The following is a 20,215-nucleotide window of genomic DNA, read 5'->3' on the forward strand; positions in this document are numbered from 1 at the left end:
AAATTTACCTTGCCCAGAGCGGCTTTGGCGAGAGTCTACACTTGACTGTCTTCGATCCGGTGGTTCCTCGCTCCCTCCATCTGCATAAAATTAAAAAGAGCATAAGCAAATAGATAATGAGATTGACATAACAGTGTCTCTGGCATTATCTACATTTAAAACTACTATATCAATCATTTATTTGTATTTCCTATAATCCGGATCATTAAAATATTTGAGGATTTTTCTTATATAAACCAATGGTTCTTACCCTTATTTTTACACTCCCCTCTTGAAGTCTTAAGAAAGTGTAGGTGTTTTTCCCCTCCCCCATATGTATATACTCTATTTTGCATATAATGAAGGAAAGTTATCAACACCAAAGTTCAGTCACAGAATTCCAGTTAAGAAGGCCTGATTTAAAACAATCTTTTAAATTAATTACAGCTGCTTTTTCTGTCTAACGTACAACAGTACATCAAATAATCCCTAAGACTGTTTTACTACAATAAGAATCACATGCGTATGTTTTATAAGAGATAAAAATCAATAAACCTATAAAAGAAATCAATATAAAAGCTAAAAACCAAATAAATCTTGAGTTTATTTTACCATGATTTTTAAAATTATATAGAAACAAATCCATTTCATTATATACATCTTCTTTTAAGAAATAACCAAAACAGTATATTCCCTCATGCACTTTAAGAAAAGCTAAAACAAATTTTACTTTATTGTAAATAACTGCCTCAATTTTGTTATATAGAAACAGAAAAATTACACATCATAAATTCATTAAAATAGGCACAGTAACACAGACATTCACACATTGAGAATGTAAAGTATAATATAAAATATGAAACTAAACCAAGCAAAATCTTTAACATAGTGGTCTATACACCTATAAATTTGTTATCACTTTAATCAGATGAAAAATGCATTAAGGCATCAACAATTTCCTTTATTCTTTCTTTCACACAATCACTTGTCTTATTTTTAACTTGACAGGGAAAAGGGGTAGTAGCTGTAAGCAGGTTTAATAAAGAGTATTCTTGCTCTGTCATCTACTTATTCTATGGTTTATTCTTTGTAATAGAGCTCGTGTATTAACATCTATTGCTTTTTAAACAGATGGCCTGTTTTTTAATTTATTATTGATATAAAGCTTCCTTTTAAGTATATTTATTATATGTAAGGCCTAGCAATAATTAAATCCAGTTCATGTATATATATCAACTATTCTTTATTTTTGTAGAGGGCTGTTAAACTAGCAAGTACAGCAGCATTTAATCAATCGATTCCAAATATATGATGACAATACAAAATAATAAGTACATTGCCAGGAAATATTCGTATCTCTTAGTCCACAGTAATCCAGTAAAACACTCCACTAATTTAATTAGTCAGATTTGTAAAATAACTTATCACACAGAAAGATACTCAAAGTGATAGGCAACCATATTTTTTTCTTCCAGTATGAAAATACTTTTTAAATATAAATCAGTTTAAATATTATTTTAGTTCTGCTGTTACTACATAAGTTACCACATTTGAATAAAAATAGACATGTTGACAAAATAAGGTGTTATCTGAAAGACAAATATGAGACATTTTTCTTTGACATTATTTTTAAAAATTAAAGCAAAATCTACTCATGGATTATCATCTCTGAATGGGTGATCTGCCTCTGTTAAAATCAAAACTTAAATTCTTTAATTTTGTCCTTTCAAAGGAAATGTGAACATTTACAATACTTCTTAACTGTATTTCAAATTCTAAGTAAACAACTCTATAAATTATATGGATTCTTTTTAATAAGGCTCAGTATTTCAACTGGGCCGATTCAAATTTAATTTCTAAGTTTTAAACCCTCTAGGATTCCTTCCACCTCACTCTCTTGTGAATTAATATTCAATATGTCCAAAAATCCTAAAGTTTTCTCTTCTTTCTAAAATGTATTTAAGAACAGAGAGAAAGGCAGCCAACAATTACTATGTACTCTCTGCCAGGTATTTTATATAGTTCATCAAAGCCCTATGAAGTAAAGACCTATTTCACAGCTGAGAACACTGAAACTCATGGTGACTAACTGAAATCAAACGACAAAACCAGTAAAAGTGAAACTGGATTTTAATCCAAGGATGTTTGACTCAATACATCTCTCTGATACTAATTTCTACCCAAATTTGTTAAATATTTTGAGTTCATGTTCCCGTTTTATTCTTTTCTCATAAAAACAATGTTAAAGCACTAATCAGTAACTATAGCAATTATTCCTTTACAGAATAGAGGCATTCTAACAAAGTAGGTTATGAGGACTTAGTCTTACAATATAATCTTCCTATGTGCTTCCAATATAAAATCAAAAGATATATTCTCTAAAGAAAAAAAATGTTTTCCCCAAAAGCCATGTTTGGTCTCTCTATCTATTCATCCTACTAAAAGATAGCTTCTCTTGACAATGAACTGGCCACAACCAAAATAAAGTACCTCAGTAGGAATTCTGGTACACTGCCAACCCTATAACGCTCCCTCTCCAGGTCTATATTACTGCTCCTTTCTAATGAATACCATTATTTAAGAAATTCTAGGGCTGGGCAAAATGATTCATGCCTGTAATCCCAGCACTTTGGGAGCCCAAGATGGGAAGATCGCTTGAGGCCAGGAATTCGAGGTTACAATGAGCTATGCTATGATCGCATCACTGCACTCCAATTGGGTGACAAGGAGAGACCTTGACTCTTAAAAAAAAAAAATTCTATACTCTATTAAGAAAATTTGGCACCTGACATTCTGTATACCCATGCTTAGGTAACTAAAGTCCCTATCATGCATCTATTCCCCATATCTATGAAATCTATCAATGCAAGCTTAGGTATACGTGCTTTACATGGAATTCAAGAAAAAAGCTGCTCTAACAAGAAAAGAAGTAACTAAAAGTAGTTCTTTCTAAATGCTTACAGTGTGAAAATATGATACATTTTCTTTTTAGTGAAAAGGTCAATGCTCATGACACTGATATATGAATTACTCTTATCAAATCAACTACTTGAGATGGAAACATTTTTAACTCACCTATAGTGAGGCACAATGTTAACCAGCATGTGCTGTCATAGAAATTACACTGTGAGAAACAACGAAGAACCCTGATCTACCTGCTTAATGTTTTTAAAAAAAATTTTTAAACATATTTACCTAGAATAATTTGCATTTTAAAAAGATACCCCTTATAGTAGTGTAGACACTAGGTTGGTGGTTTTCAATACTGGATGAACAAACACATGTGGTTCTGCTCTAATAAAACTTTCTTTATGGACACTAAAATTTTAACTTAATATAATTTATATGTCACAAAATATTATTATTCTTTTAATTTTTTTTCAACCATTTACAAATATAAAAACCATTCTTAGATTATGGGCCCTACAAAAACCAGGAGTGACCTAGATTTAGCCAGTGGGAAATGACCCCTGATCTAAAGGCAGGGAGATTAGTTTAGAAGGCTAATTAGGGCAATCTCTGTGAAAAGGAATGAGTTGAATGACTTGAGAGTAAGGCCAGTAAGGATGAGAAGGCAGCTCTGCAAATGATGTCTGGCCTAGGGGCCATTGAAAGTTTAATGGCTGCATGGGCTCAAGGACCCTTTTCTTGGCTCTCTCTAGGTGATCCTTTAGGGAGTAAAATGTAAAATTCCCAAAAACCACCCCAAATGAATGGAATACCTGACTGCTTAATTACATGTTACATCTCAATCTTCTCTGTGACCAAGAAAGGCTCTTGCGAGGTGACTAAAAGTGCACAATGCATTGTGAAAGGGATTTTTTTTCCCCTTAAGTTTATGGTTTTTTTTCTAAATAAACATTGTTGAAAACCACAATATCTAGATTATGTTGTAATATCATTTCCTATTTTCATGAAAAACTATTTTCATGAAAAACTAATGTGTACATCATTTCTACAGTCTGAATTTGATTCTTGGGTTTGAAACCAAAATTAGATTTTGAATATTAAAATCCATTTATAAAAATTTCTGTAAACAAGTATTTTACATAAACACTTCATGATAGTTAATAAGGAAATAAAAGCAGCCCAGCAAAAGTTTATATTGGTAACCTATTTTCTCCAAATGCAGAATGAAACTACGGCATGTCAAAAAAGACAAACAGAAGAATACAACAGTCCTGTAGAGGACCTACTCCTTTTATTTAATTTGTAATTATTTATAAGAAGCTTTCATGAAAAAAGCACAATGGAACCCAGTAATCACTAAGATGCCTGAGACAGACATCAATAAATTACCAGAGGAGATATGAAATATGTCTGTGAATGAAATACAAAAATAAGAAACTTCTTAGAATGTTTAATTTGTATTCTACTTTTAGTAAGGTTACCAGGAAATGTGTGGGAATATATACTCATGTACATACAAATGCACAAAAAGTCTGTATGTGGGCATAATAAGACCTGAGTTTTAGTTCCATACCTGTCATTTTTAGATGAGTTTCTCTGAGTCTCAGTGTTTTTATCTGTAAAACTGAGGTCAAAGTAACATCTTCCTCTGATGGTTGTTGTGAGGTTCAAACGAGCTAACACATGTGACAGCATTTTGTAGTCTCTAAATTGGTGATTTTCAACCAGGAGCAAACCACGGACTTCTAGGGACATTTTTGGTTGTTACAATTGGAAGAGTGCTACTCACTTCTAAAGGGCAGAGGCTAGGAATGCTGCTAAATATTCTAGAATTCACAGGACTGCCTACCACCACAAAGAATTATCAGGCCTCAGATTTCAACAGTGCCAACAGCTGAGAAATATATTCATAATATAAATGTTCATAACAATCATAATTATCAAAATTATATACAAATAAGTTAATTATCTTATTGTAAATAAATTTAATATATAGAAAATACAGTGAAAAATATAACTCACACTGATATAGCAACTATCAAACTTTACCAAATCTTAAGATTTCCCATATTTGCATCAATCGGTTTTAAACTAAAACACTACCAGTTGTACACAGCTGATATTTTCATTATATAGTTCTCCAATACAATTTCCCTTCTTCCATCCCTCCCCAAATTAACCACTATCCTATCTTAATAAGTAAAATCACATGCATGTTTTTATACTTTTATTACATATATATGCCTCCACAAATGTTTATATTACGTAAGTGTAATGATACCATATCATCCAGCAATGTGCCATTTTTACTTAATGCTTATGTTTTGAAATTTATCTGTGTGGAATTCATTTTAACTCTAGTATTCCACTGTGTGAATATATCAATTGTATCTATTCTCTTACTAATGAAGATTTAGATAGTCTCCAAATTTATAGTACTTCAAAAGGAAGTCTGCAATGAACCATTTCCTATAGCACATGTCTAATCTGCTTGTATATAAGCTCCTTGTGCACATGTTCAAGATATAGAAGCGAAACTACTAAATAATATAATGCAAAAACGCTATAAGAGCAAACAAATTTTTGCCAAAGACAGTTGCATTAATTTTTATTTCCACAAAAAGTGAATGTTCCCATTTCCTCACAATCTCATGACTACTACTCAGGTTTTTTTTCATTTCTGCTAAAGAATGTGAATTGCTATCTGATTTTTGTTTAATTTGCCTTTCCCTCATTAATAACGAAGCTGAGCATATGTTTTACTGGCCATTTGGTGTGTGTATATTCTTGTTTATATCCTCTGCCTATTTTTGCCACAACTTTCTGATCTGCATGTTTTCTGATGAGAAATCTACACTCATTCAAATTGTTGTTCCCCTCTAGGTAATGTGTTATTTCTCTCGGGCTGCTTTCAAGATTTTTTCTTCATCTTTAGTCTTCAGCAGATTGATCACATATTGATAGGGAATGAATTTCTTTGCATTTATCCTATTAAGGATTCAGTCAGCTTCCTGAATCTGTAAATTTGTGCTATTTACCAAATTTGACAAATTCTCAGCCATAAGTTCTTCAAATATTATTTTAACACCACATTTTTCCTTCTCTTTTTCTGGAACTCCAGTGGTATGAATCTAGATCTTTTGTTATTGTCCTATAGATCCCTGTGGTTCTATTCCCCGCCATTCCCTGCTTTTCTCTCTGTTGTTTAGATTTGGATAATTTCTATGGATCTGTCTTCAAGTTCACCGACTCCTTCTGCAGTCACCTCCATTATGCTACTGAACCCATCAAGTTTGCTTCTTGTTTGGGTCTTTATATTTAGTATTTCTAAAATTTTCATTAGGTTCTTCTTTATATATTTCCTATTTCTTTCTTAAGACTTTTTATTTTTCCATTCATTTCAAGAAGGTTCACATGATTGCTTGTTGGAGTATTTTTTAACTTTTTTCCCATTGGGAATTTATTATTATTTTTAATAAAATAAAAAATAGGGTGTTGATTTAATTTCATACATGAGAGATAAAAATTTAAGACTTTTCAGGCTGAAATACATTACACTTCAGAAGAGAGGCATCAATTGTTCTAGTAACAATAAAAGGTTTCCTTCATTATTTTACTCCATAGAGAAGCATTTTTATAATAGTTGCATTAAAATCTTTGTCAGATAATTCCAATACCTCGGTCATCTCTTGGAGTTGGTATCTATTGTCTTTTCCCTTGCAAACTGCTATTTTCCTAGTTTTTTGTGTATCAATTTCATATGTAATTTGTATGTCAATCTTTGTATACAATTTTGGTTGTATCCGGACATTTTATGAATGTTTTGAGTTATGAAACTCCAAGTCTTCTTTAATACTACAGGAAATGTTAGTTACATTTTTCAAAGCCTTTGCTATTCATATCTGTACTGCCTGTGTACCCTGAAGTGGTCAGTCAGGGTGCTGAGCAGTGATCTGTTAGGTCAGTTCTAAAGTCCATGGTATGACAATTAGGACCAAATTCACACCTGTGAAGCTCAGGGGTGACTCCAGGAGCTCATAAAAACTTAATGGGGTTGACTTTGAGGTGCCCCTCACGGCAATCTTTTCAGCACTTTCCATTCCCTAACACTCCTCTTTTGGTACCCTGACAAAACCTAGGGCTATAGTAACCTTGCTCTGCAGGTATTTCATGACTATATCTGTGTCTGGAGAACAGTGGTAGGAAGAATGAAAAAAAAAAGCTTTCATTAATAATCTAAAGAATGGCCCGACAACTCTTGGGACTATAGCTCCGCCAGAGAGGACGGTTCCCCTTTCTTGGTATTTTGGCTTATGTGAATTCTTGATGTTACCACCAAGGTGGGGGGTTGGGGCAGCAGAAAATAAAACAACAGGAAAGGGGGGGTGAGCATTTGGCATATTCTGAGTGTTAAGAGTTCCTTTCTCATTCCTCAAAACAGATTTAGAGGGCTTCCACTGTAGATATCTCTTTCTGTGTGCCCTGGTGCCCACTCCTAGCTTTTGAACTACATTGTAAACCTAGCCTCCATGCCTGCCCAAGTGCCAGGTGAGCCCCGACAGCTTCAGGCTCCAGGCTGGACCCTGAAGCCCCATGCTCCAGATCTGCCCTACCACCAGGCTGGCCCCACATACCCAGGGCTCCAGACCTATCTCACTGCCAGGCCATTCCAAGGGACCCGATGCTACAGGCAGGCTCCTAACTACTCAGACTCCAGGCCAGCCACAGGCTCCACATTGGCCCCAGAACCAGGCCAGCTCTCAAAGTCCCAAGCTTCAGACCCACCCTTTGCCAGGCTAGCATCCGTAGCCCCAGGATCCAGGCCTGACCCTGAGGGCCAAGGCTCCAGCTGACCCAGGTCTAGGCCCATTCCAACAGACCCTGACGACAGGACGCACCTTGCAGGCCCAGGCTACAGGACCGAGACTTGCCTCACAGACAACAAGCAGGAGGATCGCTTAAGCCTGGGAGGTCAAGACTGTAGTGAGCCATGATCGCACGACTGGGTGCAATCTGTCACCCACTGCACTCCAGTCTGGGCGACAGAGCAAGAGCCTGTCTCAAAAAAAGAAAAAAGAAAAAACCTTCTGCACAGCAAAGAAAACAATCAACAGAGTGAAGAGATAACCTACAAAATGGGAAAAAATTTGCAAACCATACATCTGATAAGAAGCTAGTATTCAAAATATGCAAAGAACTCAAACAATTCAATAGCAAGAGAACAAAGTATCTTATTTAAAAATGGGGAAAGAACCTGAACAGACATTTCTGTAAAGAAGACATACAAAGAGCCAACAGGTATATATAAACATGCCCAACAGCACTAACCATCAGAGAAACGCGGATTAAAACCACAATAAGCTACCACCTCATACATAATTAATAAGACAAAAGATAAATGTTGCTAGAGACGTGGAGAAAAGGGAACTCTTGTACACTGTTGGTAGTAATATAAAATTAGTACAGCGATTATAGAAAACCGTATGGAGGTTCCTTAAAAATTTAAAAATAGAACTACCATGTGATTCAAGAATTCCCACTTTTGGGTATATATCTGAAGGAAATTAAATCAGCATGCCAAAGAGATATCGGCACTCTCTCGCATATTCATTACAACACTGTTCACAATAGCCAAGATATGGAATCAACCTAAGTGTTCATCAACCAATGAATGGATAAAGAAAATGTGGTGAATGTGTGGGTGAATACACACAAGGGGTGTAATACTATTCAGTCTTAAGAAGGAAGGAAATTCTGTCATTTGCAACAACATGGGTGAACCAGGAGGACATCATGCTATGTAAACTAAGTCAAGCACAAAAAGATAAATATTCCATTGTCTGACTTACATGTGGAACCTAAAAAAGTCAAAATAACTGAAACAGAGAATGGTGGTGGTTAGGGGCTTGGAGGGAGCAGGGGTGTGCAGGGAGAAATGGGGAAATGCTACTCAAAGGGTATTGAGTTTAGTTTGATAGGAGAAATAGGTGCCGGAAATCTACTGTACAGAATGGTGACTACAGTAAATAATAGTGCACTGCATAAGTCTTTAAATTGCTAAGACTGTAGATATTAAATATTCTCCGCAAAAAGCAAAAAAAAAAAAGTTGGAGACATTAGATAGGTTAACTAGCTTGATTTAATCCTTTCACAATTCATACATATATCAAAACATCACATTGTATGTCATAAATATATACTACTTTTATTTTTAAATTATAACTTAATATAAAATAAACAGTATATAAAGATTAATTATCCAGAGACAATAAAATCCACAATAATTTTTGTATTCCAACCATTTGAAAAGGAATATATTGAAATATATGAAAGGAAAATTGTAAAAAGGCTCTATAAGGAGTTTATCATTGAATAGGACAGGCATTTATGTATCAATATTAGATCAAGCTTAAGAGATTAAGAAATACTTTAAAAGTAATTCTGAGAGTCTCCTAGTGAAATGATTGTATAATTGTTTGTTTGTTTCTGAGACAGGGTCTCGGTCTGTCACCCACAGCGGATACAGTGGTGTGATAATGGCTCATTGCAGCTTTGAGCTCCTGGGCTCAAGTGATCCTCTCATCTCAGCCTCCTGAGTAGCTGGGACCACAGGCACACCAAGACATCTGGCTAACTTTTTTTTTGTAATTTTTGTAGAGAACAGGGTCTCACTATGTTGCTCAGGCTGGTCTCAAAATTCTTGGGCTCAAGCAATCCTTTGGCCTCAGGCTCTCAAACTGCTAGGATTACAGGTGTGAGCCACTGTGCCTGGCCCCAGTATTTTTTAATATGAAGACTATAATTCTTATTCCTCCCAAATTGAATGGAACCAAATTACTTTTACTTTTTCATTCTATCAGACTTTCTTTGAATTAATTATATGACTGACTCATGTCGTTTTACAGTGATATAGCATTAGCAATCATTATGTAGAACCTGTCCATATATATATTGAAGATTACATACTCAGTAGATGTCCAGCATCTTTAAAAGCTCAGAATATAGATAAGAGCCCACAGATTTTAAACATGTCAGACACTGATGGAAGATACCTTAGTTAAGAACTCTGGGCCATCAAAAAATTATAAAGAAAATTGTGAAAAGGTAGTGGCAGTGGAACAGTTTTTGGATCTTCCAAAATTCCAACATAAGTATCATCAGAACAATCAGAGAGTAAAACAACTACTCAGGAACAAGTATTACAATACTGGGTAACAAAGTGTGATATTGTAAGAGATATATCTACATACACACACACACACACACACAGACACACACACACACACAGACACACACACATATCTTTGTCCCAGTTCCTGACACAGGTCTCTTAATCCTTTGGAATTTCCTGGGTAACGGGAGTGTCTTTTGTTCTAATGAGTTAATTCTTGGTGGGCTCCTGGATGGGGACTGGTCACCAGAAAGACCAAGCCATGATTAGAAGCTAGGAACTTTCAGCCCATCATGTCCCATCCTCCTGGAAGGAGAGAAGGACTAGAGATTTAGTTAACAGTCCAACATGCCTACGTGACGAAGCCTCCATAAAAATTCCTGAACTACAGAGTTTGGGAACTTCTGGGTTGCTGAATATGTGCATAGTGGTGTGCCCCCAAGGGGGCACGGAAGCTCCAGGCTCTTTATCCAATACCCTGCATTAAGCATCTCTATCATCTGGCTGTTCCTGAGTCATATTGTTTTATAATAAACAGCTAAACATGTGTAAAGTATTTCCCTGAGTTCTACGAGACATTCTAGCAAATGCTCAAACCTGAGGAAGGGGTTGTGGAGACCTCCAATTTTTTTCCCTGTCAGAAATACTAGAAACTCAGACTTGCAACTGGCATCTGAAGTGACTGTCAGGTTTGTGGGACTAAGCCCTTAACCAGTGGGATTTGACTCTAAATTCTAGGTAGCCAGAATGGAATTGAATTATAGGACACCCAACTGGTGTCTTCAAAGAAGTGAAGAATTGCTTAGTGGGGAAAAATGCCCCCATACATCTGGTCACAGAAGTGTTCTGTATGAAGAGTACAGTAGAAGAATACTGTTGGATTTTCCTCTGTACACAAGGTATCCTTGCAAACCCTAAAATATAAATGGGTATTGCTAAGAATAAACAAAACAGCTATAGACCTGAAACTTAATGAGCATCTAAATGAGACAAAATCGGGGGGGAGGGGGTTGGGGAGCAATAGGGTGTATGACAGACCACAAAACTGGCAATCACTAGAATGCAACTCACTGGAAAATACAAAGAGTTAATTTGATAACAGCAGCTGACAATGAAAGGTATTTGCCCACTCTAAGGGCAAATGAGTACATGGGGCCCACAGTTCAGAAGAGGCTGGACCAATTTAGCCATGTGTACTCTTGAAACTGGTGTGCCAAGCTAGGGCTCCATGCTAAAATGAAAGTCCTAGAAATGGAATGAAAATTCAGCAGAAAACGGACAAAAGGGACAAAGAAACAAGAAGGTCTAAATCAAAGTACAAGAGGAGAACAGGGCCAGAAGGCAAGCTGCAATGTAACATTTTACAAAAAAACAACAAAGGAGAAAGCTATATGGAGTTAGAAAAAGCTATCATGACATGTCTCCTTATACATACTTGGGTAAACTAATTTTAAATAAAAATGATCAACAAGAAAGTATCAAGGTCAAAACCCAAAGATAGGAAAGGAAAGAAAGAGAATAAAAAGCCATCGGAATACCTCCAATGAAAGTACACCAAAAAGGCTTATTAAAAAAAATTAAAGCTGTAATATACAATTCAAAACTGTAATGTGCAATTTCAAAAAGCTCTAAAAATGTTAAGAAAATTAGATAACACATCAAAGAGCAATACAAATCAGAATCAGAAAAACTCAGAAATGAAGAGACAGAAATCAGAAAAGAATTACAAATAAAATTCATTTCAGTAATGAAGACTAAACTAGAAGAAACTGGAAATCATCATTCTCAGTAAACTATCGCAAGGACAAAAAAACCAAACACCACGTGTTCGCACTCATAGGTGGGAATTGAACAATGAGAACACATGGACACAGGAAGGGGAACATCACACTTCGGGGACTGTTGTGGGGTGGCGGGAACGGGGAGGGACAGCATTAGGAGATACACCTAATGCTAAATGACGAGTTAATGGGTGCAGCACACCAACATGGCACATGGATACATATGTAACAAACCTGCACATTGTGCACATGTACCCTAAAACTTAAAGTACAATAAAAAAAAACTAGAAGAAACACAAGATCAGATAAACATAACAAAATGATCTTAAGAGAAAGAGAAGGTTAAAGGGAGGAAAATTTTTAACAAATAAAGAGAAGAAAGAGATTAAAAAGGATTTGCAGGAAAGTGACAAATACTGAAGACAGGCAAAGATGGTCCAGCATAAGGATAAATAGGAATCTCTAAAGAAAACCAAAGTGAGAGAACAGAAGAACTGTAATTCAAGATCCCTTTTCAGAAAAAAAAAAACCCTGCATGTACATGTGTTTTATATATGTATATATACACCTAGTTATGTATGTATTTATGTTAATATGTGTACATACATACATAAACATATATACATGGAAGGATAAACACACACACACACACTTGAAACTATGTATTTCAAGAGTACCCTGTATACTTGACATTATCAACTTAGATCAATGCACTAAATTCTACTAAAATTACTGGATTTTAAAAAGGGGGGGTCATTTGAGTATTTAAGCAAAACTATCATGTAATCTTTTTGTTTGTTTGCTTTTTGTTTTTTTGTTCTTTGAGAGATGGAGTTTCGCTCTTGTCACCCAGGCTGGAGTGCAATGGCATGATCTCAGCTCACTGCAACTTCCACCTCCTGGATTCAAGCAATTCTCCTGCCTCACCCTCCCCAGTAACTGGGATTACAGGTGCCAGCCACCACTCCTGGCTAATTTTTGTATTTTTAGTAGAGACAGGGTTTCACCATGTTGGTCAGGCTGGTCTCGAACTCCTGACCTCAGGTGATCCACCCACTTTGGCCTCCCAAAGTGCTGAGATTACAGGCATGAGCCACCGTGCCTGGCCATAATCTTTAAAATTTTAATTAAATTTGTTTATTTTGAGACAGGGTCTTGCTACACTGCCCACCGTGGTCTCAAACTCCTGGGCTCAAAAAGAGCCTCCACCTCCTGCCTCCACCTCCCAAGTAGCTGGGACTATAGGCACACAACATGAAACCTCGTTTCCATAACATGATTTATATAGAAAAAGACACAGAATAAAATGGAACAAGATATTTAAAATACACAAAGAATCTGAGCTAAAGATTTTACATTCAGTAAAACTTACCTTTAAGTATAAGGGGTAATGACAAACTGCTATCAACATGTAAAAACTCAGTGAATACTGTTCTTATTAGTTCTTCCTAGTTCCATTAGAAAAAGAACTTTAAGCCACCAAAGTAACTAGAAAGATGTCAAAATAAGCACTAGTGGTGAGATTAAAGATGCAGTTGTTTCCAGAATTAAGATTAAATGAGGACTTGTTTTTTTTTTTTTTTTTTTTTGAGACAGAGTTTCGCTCTTATCTCCCAGGCTAGAGTGCAGTGGTGCAATCTTGGCATACCGCAACCTCTGCCTCCCGGTGCAAGTGATTCTCCCGCCTCAGCCTCCTGAGTAGCTGGGATTACAGGCACCCGCCACCACATCCAGCTAATTTTTGTATTTCTGGTATAGATGGGGTTTCACCATGTTGGCCAGGCTGGTCTCGAACTCGTGACCTCAGGTGATCCGCCTGCTTTGGCCTCCCAAAGTGCTGGGATTACAGGCGTGGGCCACCATGCCCAGCCCAAATGAGGACTTTCAAAGGGAGAGGTTGTAGTATGTAATCACTACATGATCTGACAATACAGGTAGAGTACAACCATAAATGCATGGAGAAGAATAGAGACAGCATGAATAACAACAAAAATTAACTGATTTCAGTAATTGGTGGTGGTAATATTCTCAGACCACTCTCTATATAAGGAGGGATAAAGCAAGTGAGTAATTATGGGACAAACTAATTCTATCCTCCCTTACGAACCAGATTTCTCAGTGTGGAAGAAAGGAGCTATGAAGGTAGTACAGAAGTGCAGTAAAAATTCTGTAATACTGAATCTATATTGGAAACATCAATACAATCTTATAAATCACAGGTATATCCTAACTCTATCCACTGAAAACACCTAGAAACAGACTAATCCAGTAGCAGTGGACACGTCTAGTGCCCAGGTTGTGATCTTGAAATGCCATTCTCCATTAAAAGAAACCCGGACTTCTTAAAGAACTAGCTGGTCTGAAAAGGAAATGTACTAAATGAACCTGGAACATCTGACATCTCCAATAGTAAGAAAACTATCAAGACTGTTCTCAATTATGGTCATGTCAAAAAGGTTAATGAAGAGGCTATCACTGGCCAGGAGATCATAAAATGTTTAAAGAAAACAAAAACAAAACAAAACACTAACTGGTCACATTCTGAGGTTGACAAGAAACTGATTATCTTGAAAACTGGGAAAATGAAAAAAAAATCAAGCTTTGATGCTGCCTTACCTATATTACTAATAGCCAAAGGATACATAAGAGGAATCTCCCTAAAAATTATTTTGGATAATAAGTAGGACACAAAAGATGGAATTAGAATATCACCATTCTGCAACTTGCAATGAATTAATAGCTGTATAGGCGCTGGGGATCAGTGCCTAAAAATATCAAAAGAGAGTAAAAACAAGTGATGATAGGAACACAACTACAGTTTTGCCAAAGCTGCCAAACCTGAATCTGGTCAAACTTCTGAATATAGCTGTCAATTTTCAGGAAAAACAAAGTACAGAAGAAAATGTTTAATTGTTCCTGAGTACATATTCAACAAAATCCAGCTACTGATTTTCAAGAAAAGCAAAGGGCAAAATGTTAAGTTGTGTCTGAGTACACAAACAACATAATTCAGACTGAAGGAAATTCTACAGGTCCAATGACCCAGATCTCTTAACAGATTTAAAAAAAAAAAAAAACATTAAAAAATTAATTCCCAAAGAAATCAAAGAGATGATACAAACAAAGGAAAAACATCCCGGGCTCATGGATCAGAAGAATCAGTATCATTAAAATGGCTATACTGCCCAAAGCAATTTACAGGTTCAACGCTATTCCTATCAAACTACCAATGACATTCTTCACAGAACTGGAAAAAAACTATTTTAAAATTGATGTGAAACCCCAAAAGAGCACAAATAGCCAAGGCAAATCCTAAGCAAAAATATCAAAGACGGAAGCATCATATTACCTGACTTCAAACTATACTACAGGGCTACAGTAACCAAAACAGCATGCAAAATCAGTAACAAAAACTGATATAAAAACAGACACATAGACCAAACTAAAGTAACCAAAACTGATACAAAAACAGACACATAGACCAATAGATGAGAATAGAGAACCCAGAAATAAGGCCACACATCTACAACCATCTGATGTTCAACAAAGCTGACAAAAACAAACAATGGGGAAAGGACGCCCCCTATTCAATAATTGGTGCTGGGATAAGTGGCTAGCCATATGCAGAAGACTGAAACTGGACCCCTTCTTTACACCATATACAAAAATCAATTCAAGATTGAGTAAAGACTTAAATGTAAAACCGGACACTATAAAAACCCTAGAAGACAACCTAGGCAATCCCATTCTGGACATAGGAACTGGCAAAGATGTCATGGCAAAGACACCAAAAGCAACTGCCACAAAAGCAAAAATTGATAAATGAGAGCTAACTAAACAAAAGAGCTTCTGGACAGCAAAATAAACTATCAACAGAGTAAATAGACAATCTAAATAATGGGAGAGAATTTTTGCAAATTATGCATCTGACAAAAGTCTAATATCCGGCATCTATAAGAAACTTAAAAAACCAAACAACCCCATTAAAAATTGGGCAAAGGACATGAATAGACATTTTACAAAAGAAAACATACCCATGTGGCCAACAAGCATTTGAAAAAAAAAACCTCAATATCACTGATCATTAGAGAAATGCAAATCAAAACCACAATGAGATACCATTTCACACAGAATGGCTATTACTAAAAAAGTCAAAAAATAACTTATTAACAGATACTGGCAAATTGCAGAGAAAAGGTAATGCTTACACACTGTTGGTGGGAGTGTATTCAGTTCACTTATTGTGGAAAGCAGTGTGGCAATTCCTCAAAGAACTAAAAACAATTACTATTCAACCCAGCAATTCCACTACTGGGTATATACCCAAAAGAATACAAAATTGTTCTACCATAAAGACACATACACATGTATGTTCATTACAGCACTGTTCACAATAACAAAGACATGGAATCAACCTAAATGCCCATCAATGGCAGATGGGGTAAAGAAAATGTGGTACATCTACACCATGGAATACTATGCAGCCATAAAAAAGAACAAGATTATGTCCTTTGCAAGAACATGGATGGAGCTAGAGGCCATTATTCTTAGCAAACTAACACAGGAACAGAAAACCAAATACCACACGTTCTCACTTATAAGTGGGAGCTAAATGATGAGAACACATGGACACAAAGAGGGAAACAACAGACACTGGGGCCTACTTTAGAGTGAAGGGAGCGAGCAGAGAGAGCATCGAAAAAAAAAATATCTATAGGCCTAGTTCCTGGGTGATGAAATAATCTGTACAACACAGCCCCATGACACAAATTCACCTGTAAATCAACCTGCACGTGTAACCCTAGACCTAAAATAAAAGTTTTTTTAAAAAGAAAAAAATTATAAAGTCCTAAATTATTGTAGAATAAAGATGCACTTTAACAAAACAAATCTATAGCATCTTATATCAGAGGTATCAGGATGTGTAAACACAGTCTTAGTCAATTTTCCTTCCTTGTGATCATTTAATTTGCTTATTTAAGTATACTTCTTCTCTTTTACTTGGGAGTCAATTATAATAAACAACACTCCTATGCAGGTATGTCATAAATTTTCATTTTTCTGATTTTTCTATGTGGATAAAATGGCATATATGCATTGCATTCTCTGTTTCAACATCAAAACATGCCCTCAACTGGACATGATGGCATGTACCTGTAGTCCCAGCTACTCAAGATGCTGAGGCTGGAGGATCACTTGAGACCAGGAGTTGGAGGCCAGCCTGGGCAACATAGTGAGCACAGTGAGACCTTGTCTCTTAAAAAAAAAAAAAAAAAAAAAAAATTCCTTGCCTTTGAATTATGTCAGAAGTAACACCAATAAAACACAGACATTTTCCCTCACCAGGACTGTTCTCCTAAACAATAAAAGGGAAAAAAGAAATACAAAACAAATCTTCCAATAATTTTAAATTTATGCAATCTGCAGAATGCCAGAGTTTCAATGAAACAATCCACAGGAAAAATACAGATAAGGAATGGCTTAAGAAATAGTTTCAAGTCAGCAAACCAATGATATTAAGACAAAAAAAGTCACCAATTTTCACACAATCATAACCTGAAATGTTTTAATTGGCTTATTTATTTATGAGACAGGGTTTCGCTCTGTCACCCAGGCTGGAGTACAGTGGCATGATCTCAACTCACTGCAATCTCCACCTGCTGGCCTCAAGTGATCCTCCTGCCTAAACCTCTGGAGTAGCTGGGACTACAGGTGCACACTACCATGTCTAGCTAATTAAAATTTTTTTTTTGTAGAGAAGGGATCTTGCTACATTGCCAGGACTGGTCTCAAACTTCTGGGCTCAAGCCATCCTCCTGCCTTGGCCTCCCAAAGTGCTGGGACTGCAGGTATGAGTCACCACACCCAGCATCCTTAATTTTAAAAAATGAATCAGAAATACATTACAGTAAAATTTCAGTAAGTTTGAAAAATTCTCTAAGACTGAAACTTTAATCACGTGTTACCCCAGTGGAAACTAATCATAAAAGTCACAATTAGCTCTCAGGTAGAAGTAAATACAGATTTTTTTAAAATAATTAAAATCACCACTGCCCCAAGATGGTGTAGAAACTTTTTTTTTTTTATTACACAGAGTCTCACTCTGTCACTCAGGCTGGAGTGCACGGACGCAATCATGGCTTACTATAACCTCGACCTCCTGGATGGGCTCATGTGATCTTCCTACCTCAGCCTACCAAGTTCCTGGGACTATAGGTGGGAGCCACCACCCCTGGCCTATATATATATGTGTGTGTATATATATATATATATGTGTGTGTGTGTGTGTGTGTATATATATGTGTATATATATGTGTGTATATATATATGTGTGTGTATATATATATGTGTATATATATATGTGTATATTTTGGTAGAGATGAGGTCTCACTACGTTGTACAAGCTGGTGTCAAACTCCTGGGCTCAAGTGATCCTCCCACCTTGGTCTCCCAGGCGTGAGCACTGTACCTAGCCTTAGAAATCTCTTTAAAAGGGGTTGTGGTATCCTCATAGAATCTAGGAATCCATTACTCAAAAAAGCAAGATTGCAATGATATACAGTACTTTAAATGTTTTTGCTTTGCTTAACACCATTCCTTCATTACAGACAAGGCCTCCTTCACACGATACTTGCATCTATATTTATGGACAAAACAGAAGGCCTTCAGTTGTCAAAAAAAAAAAAAAAAAAAGTGAAGGTGTTTGCATAATACTGATTACCCCAGAGTATAGGAAATAGAATAGAGTTATGTATGTACATGATGATAGAATTTACTCACATCAAACTTAAGTTAAAGACTTACTTCAAATATATCATAAACTCTACAAAGGACAACCCACTGATGTAAGAGGTGCAGAAATAAAAAAAAAAAAAAAAAAAAAAGACATGGTTGCCCATCTCAATTGGGGTTTCCTAGATTTCAGATAATCACCAGAGAATACTTGTTGTTTTTTTAATCAGCATACTGTTAAATCCAGCAATTATTTATAAATAATATAAAACAATATTATTTCAATACTGAGAAATACTGTTAATAGATTGTTCTCTTCCCACTATTTCAAAAGGGAAAATGTCATAAGAAGAATTTACCTCACAGAGTAGACAGCTTTAAACTCAGCTATATTTAGGCACCAACATAGTCCTGGTAAAGAAATGTCATTTATGTAGGAATATTCCATATATAATGATTTTCTATGAAGGAATTTAAGTTAGAGAAAGTCTAATAAGAAAGTGAATAAATAAGTCCAAGAAAAATGTGTAATTTCCTGCAACTGGGTGACTATTCCTCTCAATCCAGGATCAAAACATGACAGTTGAAAAATAAACAACTTAATCTAGCCGAAGCTCATCTTTAGTGTTCTCAGCTAAATGATGTGCTAGAACATTAGGTTTTATGAATTAAAATGTTGAAGGAGGTTGTCTTCAATACCCTAGAAACTAAAATACAGAACCCTAATAGGAGGGGTGGAGGTTATTAAAACCACAAGGAATACAATACATACATATAGATTAAAGTTTTACTATTCAGGGATGAACTCTGGTTCCTTTTACTATGCAGACACAAATCTGCAAGAACTGGATACACTTAATGCCAATAAGAGCACACATGAGTTAGAGGACATGAATGAAATATAAACAAAATACAAAAGGAAGGACCATGAACATAAACTAAAGACCACTTATGGCCGGGCATGGTGGCTCACGCCTGTAATCCCAGCACTTTGGGAGGCCAAGGCTGGGGGATCACAAGGTCAGGAGATTGAGACCATCCTGGCCAACATGGTGAAACCGCATCTCTACTAAAAAAAAAAAAATACAAAAACTAGCTGGGCATGGTGGCACGTGCCTGTAATCTCAGCTACTCAGGAGGCTGAGGCAAGAAAATTGCTTGAACCAGGGAGTCAGAGGTTGCAGTGAGCCGACATCGCGCCACTGTACTCCAGCCTGGCAACAGAGCGAGACTCCATCTCAAAAGAAAAAAAAAAATTTATGAGCCAAAGGCTACTTATGAAAAAGTATATGCATAAAATATTCCACGGCTACATGAGCACTCTGATCAAAAGAAGAAATGAAAAGCAGCTCATCTATTTGGGGTAGAAAAGAGAAAAAGAGCTAGACTTGGTTTAGGCATTTCTGCTGGATATAGTACTAGTAAAATCTTTATAACATTATCTCATTTAGTACTAATAATAATTCAATGAAACAAGTAGTACTCCTATTTTAAATGAAAGACAGATTCAGAGACGTCAAGTGACTTTCCCAATATCACACCATTGGTAAGTAGCCATACTAAAATCAAAATTGTTTGGCTTTAAAACTGTGTTCTTTTCAAGGGTCTCCACTGCTGAAGGGGAAGACAGCAGAAGTGGACA

At 36.1% G+C, this 20,215-nt stretch overlaps 1 protein-coding gene across 7 annotated transcripts in view; it reads right to left on the reverse strand.

The window, feature by feature from the left end:
• The window catches only part of TANC2 (tetratricopeptide repeat, ankyrin repeat and coiled-coil containing 2), a 486,082-nt gene that overhangs the window by 368,820 nt on the left and 97,047 nt on the right, over positions 1-20,215 (reverse strand). For all 7 annotated transcript variants that reach the window (XM_058432006.1, XM_058432005.1, XM_032138883.2 and 4 more), the window contains one exon: positions 9-80. In XM_058432006.1, coding sequence (XP_058287989.1) covers positions 9-80 — 72 coding nt within the window. The remainder of the gene's footprint in view (positions 1-8; positions 81-20,215) is intronic.

Source organism: Hylobates moloch, unplaced genomic scaffold, assembly GCF_009828535.3.
Source record: "Hylobates moloch isolate HMO894 unplaced genomic scaffold, HMol_V3 SCAFFOLD_19, whole genome shotgun sequence".
NCBI classification, from domain to species: Eukaryota; Metazoa; Chordata; class Mammalia; order Primates; family Hylobatidae; genus Hylobates; species Hylobates moloch.